General features: G+C 36.5%; 1 protein-coding gene across 1 annotated transcript in view; it reads left to right on the top strand.

The window, feature by feature from the left end:
• The window catches only part of RAB11FIP2 (RAB11 family interacting protein 2 (class I)), a 33577-nt gene extending 26182 nt beyond the window's left edge, over nt 1-7395 (top strand). Inside the window, exons 4-5 of the mRNA XM_006754896.1 lie at nt 656-701; nt 6805-7395. Coding sequence (XP_006754959.1) covers nt 656-701; nt 6805-7032 — 274 coding nt within the window. The 3' untranslated portion in view covers nt 7033-7395. The remainder of the gene's footprint in view (nt 1-655; nt 702-6804) is intronic.
• The last annotated feature ends 6 nt before the right edge of the window (nt 7396-7401 follow it).

Genomic DNA, 7401 nt, shown 5'->3' with positions numbered 1-7401 from the left:
CTCAGCCGGGATGTTTTCTTTCCCCCTTTTCAGAGAGATCCTTTTTTTTTTTTTTTTTTTGGTCCATTTGGGTATTTGAATTTTGAAGATCAGTTACTTAGACATCACATTCATGATAGAAATGGTTCCTAGCACTCTGAATGTATCCTATTGATAGCCCGATGTTTAAAAATTTAAAAGATAATTGCTTTAAACCTGTAGAATTTTTTTTTTGCAAAGTTGGCTTTGTCTATTCTATGCTACAATCTTTCCATCCTAAATTTATTTAATTCTCCATCATTTTTTATCAGGAGGACTAAGGTGAGTGTATGTAAAATGAATAATAACGTTACGAAATTTCGTTTTATAAAATATCTCACTGGGTAAAACGCTCATGTTTAAAAATGTTTAGAAACTACATATTTGGAGGTGAAGTTTTTCAGTTCTGATAATAACTGAAGGGTTTTCCTTCAAAGCTTAAAATTGTAGCTGCTTTCGGATGTTGAGTAAATATTGGTTTTCTTCTACATCCTGGATTAAATTTCACTCATCCGAGTGATTTAGGACTTTAGAAATTGTTACTGAAATGTTGGTTTAAAATGTCCTGTTTTTATGTTTCCTCCCATGTGGACTATGATACATTTTTAACATTTGTGTTTTGTCTTTTATTGGTCAGTTTTCATGTAAATCCGACAAGCAGTGAAGACCTCAGGAAAATCCCGGTAAGTTGCAGAGGGGGTTAGAGAAGCGGAAAGCAAGCCACAGCCAGCCTTCTGTTGGGCACACGTTTCCAGAAAGGCTCCCATCCTCTCGAATCCCTGTTGCCTACCGATTATAGCTTAGCATGAGTATTTGGGGAGAAAGAAGAAAAGCAAAACCCAGTCTTTATTTTTAATATATGATAGGGTGTGACTTTTATTCAATTAATAGAACTTCAGGTAAACATAATTATAATTGAAGCCTGCTCAGCATATACATATTTTGTTTGCAGACTGTTTTAAAATTAATATGAAAGCTGTATGGCAAGGTCAACATTATTGTTAGGAAATAAGACCATGTGGAGAAAATGATTTGTTGTTGGGACAAATACTGAAGAAAGAATAATAACGCTTATTAACATTCAACAATCTTGCATCCTGGCAGGAAATGCAGTTAACCAGGAGTGCATTTGAAAGAACCTTTAGGACACTAACCTTCCCAGACAGAACAAAACCATACATATTGGCTGGCTTGGTGTAGCCAGCAGCCGAGTTAAGCTCACATATCTGGCAAAGATTATTCAGGTATCTTAACTTCATGCTCTTGTTATTTGAAATCCAGTTTTGGATCTCTGTTCAGAGTTCCACTGCATCTTCAGTCAAATCGAAATATATTAAACCTAGGGCAGAAGTTACTTTATCAAAATGTGGGCACGTGTTCTTGGTAGAAAACTAAATTCTCATTGAATAACAGTAGAGCCTTTACTCCAAGATGCTGGTGGTTGCTCTTTGAACCATCTGCCCTTAATGTGTGTGATCCAGATGTATAATAAGAATTTTTTAAAGCAATAACATACCACAATTTTCTATGATGAGCTATGCCCAGAAGAAACCATGGTAGTGTATAAACCATTCTAAATGTAGTTATTTCTTTAAAATTATAGAAAACATTCTAGAAGCTTTGTGCCGTGTTCTTGCTGTTTTATGTAAATGACTTGTAAGTTTTTATGCTTCATAAATACTCCAGTCTTTATAAGATGCAGTCTGGCGAGAAATGTCAGAATATCTGAAGTGAGCCTTTGATCAAATAGTAAAATGAACTCTATCAGGCAAGTTACTTAATCTCAAACAAAATGCAAACATCAAAAAATCGATTTCATGTGTAGCTATTGTTTGTTAAGTAACCTTAATTACAATTTCTATGTGCTTGTAAATGTATTTTTCCAAATCTTGTAATTTATTGCTGTAAAAGCATCCTTAGAATTCTTTAAAGAAATAAAATGTGAAAATTGTTTTAGTTAAAGGATTTAAAAGTGATAAAAGAATCCTTGATGTGTGATTATTTTTCTCTGGAATACTAACGATTCTAAGGACAGTTAAAGGATTACTTAGGTGTTGTTAATTTACTGCAAGATACAAATAGGAGGAGGAACCCATCCTCAGACCAATCGTTTTTTGAGGAAAAGTATTTGAACAATTTTTATGTTGAAGATTAGAAGATGTTTGAAGTAATTTACATTAAGTTCTCCGATAATAGCCATCCAGCAAGTTATTTTTCCCCCTTCTGGACATAGTATTTTGTAATTAAGTTTGTATGTCTTATATGCTAGTGCCAACACCTGTCTGTGAAAGCAGTGTTTAAACAGGAGCAGTAGCCAGTTGAAAGGGCAGTGTGAGCTCTTTAAGGCCTAATTAAGAACTGAAAGGGAGATGAAGGGAGTAGGACAAAAGATGTGAAAGTAGCTGCGATGATATTCCCAGAGCAAAGTTCCTCATTAGAACAATAATGAGATGATCAGAGAATGCCAAGCCTTCGTCTTATCTCTCTCTCTCTCCTCTAGTTGCCTTGGATGTCAGTTAGTGCCCCACCAATATTTGGTTACCAGGACAACCTTTCTTTAAATCTTCAGTTATTTTGAGTCCTGATCATTTGCTTTTGTTCAAATTTAAATATTGTAAAAAATATATACATTTCCTAGTTTACTGTGTAAAGTAAAAATAGATCACTAGTGATTCTCAAAAGTCTTTTGCACAACTATATGTTATTTAAGATTTTGATTAGAAATCTTCATGTAATAATTCTATTCTCTCACCCAACACCTAATTCCTTATATCTGCATATGGAAATTTTTAACAGAGGTTGGGTGTGAATGAAAAAGAATTGGTTGTGAAAGGGAAGAAGGAAGAAAAATTTACATTTCAATGTAAGATGACATCTTAAAAACATATGTGCTGTCTGTGTGGAGTGCTGGAGGAAATAATGTTGAGTACTTAGGCATCCCATGTAGGTTACTTGAGTCTATACCAATAATTTATATTTTCCTGAGAGTTCTCCACTTTAAGCAAAATACTTTTTTTTGCTTATTTTAATTTTCTATTGTACATATGAATTGATATCAGTTGTTATTTTATTTGGAATTATATCAACAAACAAGGATATATATTTATTGAGTGCATCAATTTAAGAATCTTATGCCTAAAATTAAAAGGTATTTACCTGCTTTTCAAATATGGGATAAAGTCTGGAACTAAGCATAAGACTTTTTAATTATTTTATATATTTTTTCAGAATATAGTTTATAGTACATGTGTTTCTAAAATGTTTTCTGCCTAAAAACTTGATGCAGAAATTTGGGGGTAAAATTTTCACATAAAAGGACAAATGGAAAATTTATTGAAAAGGTCAGAAGTGTATTTCCAGGAAGTCTGCCTGTGCACAAGTATTAGAAGGTTGTAGGGGAACAAAATGAGCTGAATAATGGAACTGTATATTTTAGATTATGACTGTATAGTGTAACACTATTCCGGGATAATAACTAATTATTTTGAGATTAAATTGTTAGATAGTCATGAAATAAAATTTAGACTATGTCAAAATAAGAATAGCTTGACATTTTTCATCCTCATCGTCTCTAGAGAAATATTTAAAAAATATTTTAGCTACATTTTCTGGTATTACTGGTATAGTGCTAAATATAACAATGTAAGTGATTTTCTAACTATGTTCATCCCTTAATTTGTTTGTAGAAGTTAGTTCATATGTGTATAATTTGATTAAGATTAGAGAGACTCAAGCATGTGATTCTTAAATTAAGAAAAACATAAGTCAACCAATCAGTAACGAATCCCATTTAGTTTAATTTCATGAATCCCTGCAATTCTCACCAGAATCCCTATTTTTCAGTGAATATTTTATTAGAAAGATGAAATCACATTAGTTGGGTGGTGTTACTTTTTAAAAACGCAGTTCAGAAATATCACTATATAAACCAGGACATTTTAGAGTTAAAAGACCTTGGAGAACATCTCATTTGTCAAAGTGAGAGCTAGGTTAGTCTCTGTCTCATTTGTGCTGAATTATTCACGTTAAAGTGAGGAATTTTAGCTTATTTTTAATAAATTTAAAAATATATACTTACCTCTATAGTGTATCTTTTCTATAGAAACCTGCTTAATAATTATTTAATAAGAATGTGGCTAGGAAATTATAATCATGTTTTATATCTCTATTCATGACCAATTAAACTATTCAATACATGAGAGGGTATGTGTATTGAGACTTACTCTTAAAAAAGATGAATTGATCTGAGAGAGAAGAGAATAAAAGTAGATTAACAGAATTGTCCTTTAACTGTTGGAGAGTAACATTCTGAAATGTTTTTAGAGACAAAGGTAATATAACGCATGAAGTTGTATCTTCCCAGTTTCTAATATTAAAACAAAATAAGGTGTTTTAAATATATCTTACAGAACTTAAACTCACTTCCCCTTAGCAGTCTCCCTATTCATTCTGTTGACCTGGTGGAGGCCCTCATCAATATCTGGTCTGTGATATTTCAATAGCTTCATAACTAATCTTAGCCCCTCCAAGTGATTTTCCCCACTGCTGCCATTTTCATTGTCCTAGAACAGTGATGGCGAACCTATGACATGCGTGTCAGAGGTGACACACGAACTCATTTTTTTGGTTGATTTTTCTTTGTTAAATGGCATTTAAATATATAAAATATCAAAAATATAAGTCTTTGTTTTACTATGGTTGCAAAGATCAAAAAATTTCTATATGTGACATGGCACCAGAGTTAAGTTACGGTTTTTCAAAATGCTGACATGCCGAGCTCAAAAGGTTCGCCATCACTGTTCTAGAACGTGGCTTCAATCATATCTTTCTTGTCTACGGAAACCTTCGGAGGCTTCCTATCTCCCACAGCAATAAGCCTACAAGTCCTTAGTGATGGCATTGATCATCCTCGATGATGTTTGGAACCTGCCATCTCAGCCTCTCTGTTACGGTTGTTCAAAATGCTGACATGCCGAGCTCAAAAGGTTCGCCATCACTGTTCTAGAACGTGGCTTCAATCATATCTTTCTTGTCTACGGAAACCTTCGAAGGCTTCCTATCTCCCACAGCAATAAACCTACAAGTCCTTAGTGATGGCATTGATCATCTTCGATGATGTTTGGAACCTGCCATTTCAGCCTCTCGCAGCTCCCAATCCCGAACCTTCCTTGCCGGCCATTCTGTACCGATGACCTGTTTGACCACTGTGCCTCCAGCCTTGCTTCTTCCCTTGAACAGACTGAGCCACTGCTGGAGCTGCACCTTTTGCATTTCCGCCTGGTGCCAGAACCTGAGAGATTCTGTGGGGCGGAGCTGCACCTTTTGCATTTCCGCCTGGTGCCAGCGAGATCTTCTCCGGAACCTGACAGATTCTGTGGGGCTGGGAGGTTTCCCCTTCCTGGACTTGTATTGTTATCCCGGAGAAGAAAGTGTGGTTGGATAACTTACCCATCAAATTGATGCCTGTACTCAAGCTTGATTTTTGGTGTTGGCAATCCTGGTGCCTGAGGGAACAGGGGATAAAAAGTTACACTTTGGCTTTACTCATGGAAACTTCTAGACACATAGCAAATTAAAGTAGATCCTGAAAATGAGTAAAGGCAAATTTAATGTCTATGAAAAACAGAAAAAGAACCTTCTGCATTCATTGGTCCCTATTTTCTGTCTCCCACTGAATAGATGAGATACTGTAGTCTGAAAGAGCAAGACCAATTTCCCCAGTATTTTATTTTCCTTAAAGCCAAATGGAAATGTTTTGAATGAAAGTGATAAAAAACATTTTAATTTGTTGAGCTTAGTGATAGAACTATGTACAAAAAGACATAAAAAATACTACTGGTAATTTATGTGTGGGCTTTATATTTTACATAATGAAAAATCTAACTACTATCCACTATAAATGGATGATGACATAGTTTATTAAATTCTTGAGAAATATTTTTCTTTTAATATTAGAATGCTTTGTAATGAAAATTAGGTCAATGCCTTTTTTCTTTTTTGTTTATATTTATACATTAATGTAAAAAGAATTTTCATTAATGGAATAATTTTCACAAAGTAAATCAGCAGTGAAAAGGAAGAGAATGTAGATATACTAATACTAATATTAACATGATCATAGTTGAACTCTGAGTTTCCTGATAACAAGGGCAAAAAGGGAAATAAGATAAGGTGTATAGGCATTGCTACTGTGAGATAGAAATGAACTAGTTACTCGGGGGAGGAAGCGCTCTTTGCCTCTAAATTAAATCAGAAGTTACTCCCATGGGAGCATCTTATAAGATTGAATTCCGAATGCCTTCAACATTTCATTGGAAGAGGCAGATTTGATCTTGCTGCTGCTTGTGCCCATCTTCAGTAAAGTCAAAGACACAGCATGAAACTACAGTTCAGCGGGAGCAGTTTGATGAGAACTAAACTCATGTCCAAATGCATAGTTTTCAACAGCTTCCTATGGTTCCTCAAGTTAATTCTTAGGGGTCTTTAATTTTTACCTATTTCAGTTAAATTTATTAGAGAACATTTTATCTGAATCTTAAGCTGCATGTCTGTCTCTTTTACTAGGACATTGTCCACACGGTAAAAAATGATTGTAGAAGAATTTAGCATTAGAATAAGGGCTTTGATGCCTCTGATCTGACCCAGTGCTTGCCTCAGAACTGACTAGCCGTTCTGTGAACTGTCACGTTGGCTCTCGCCAAGGACAGAGAAAAACCAGAAGCTGAAGTTCCAAATAATTCTGATTTTGTTCTGAGAACTGAAGTGCTGGCCTCTCTCCCGTTCCAGGACAGCAACCCTTTCGATGCCACTGCCGGCTACCGCAGCCTGACCTACGAGGAGGTCCTGCAGGAGCTGGTGAGGCACAAGGAGCTGCTGCGCAGGAAGGACACGCACATCCGGGAGCTGGAGGACTACATCGACAACCTCCTCGTGCGGGTCATGGAGGAGACGCCCAGCATCCTCCGCGTGCCCTACGAGCCGTCCAGGAAGGCTGGCAAGTTCTCCAACAGCTGACGAGCCGTGTGTGCTGCCTGGGTAATTGGGGGCAGAAGGAGGGGAAGGAAAGGAAAGAGAGAAGGAAAGACCTGTTGCCGGAAGAGACTGCACTTGCAGGTTTCAGTCCAGGCTCGTCCGTTGTGCAAAGGTGTTTTACTTGTAAATATGAGCGGGGACTGTCAAGAGTGACCTTTGAAGTGAGCTCAATAATGAAAACTTTGAAAGGGAAAAGGGCCCGATTCCAGTAGGTCAGCAGCTCCCTGGGATTCACTGGGGCGCTGGCCGGCCCGCTCACCTGCCCGAGGCCCAGGCGTGTCTTCAGAAGTCGTGGCTCATTCCTCAGGAAGATTTCTCATGACTTGACATTGTGAGAATTGATACTGTGGT

Source organism: Myotis davidii, unplaced genomic scaffold, assembly GCF_000327345.1.
Source record: "Myotis davidii unplaced genomic scaffold, ASM32734v1 scaffold72, whole genome shotgun sequence".
NCBI classification, from domain to species: Eukaryota; Metazoa; Chordata; class Mammalia; order Chiroptera; family Vespertilionidae; genus Myotis; species Myotis davidii.
The sequence above is the reverse complement of the archived record's forward strand: the minus strand, read 5'-3'. Positions and strand labels throughout refer to the sequence as shown.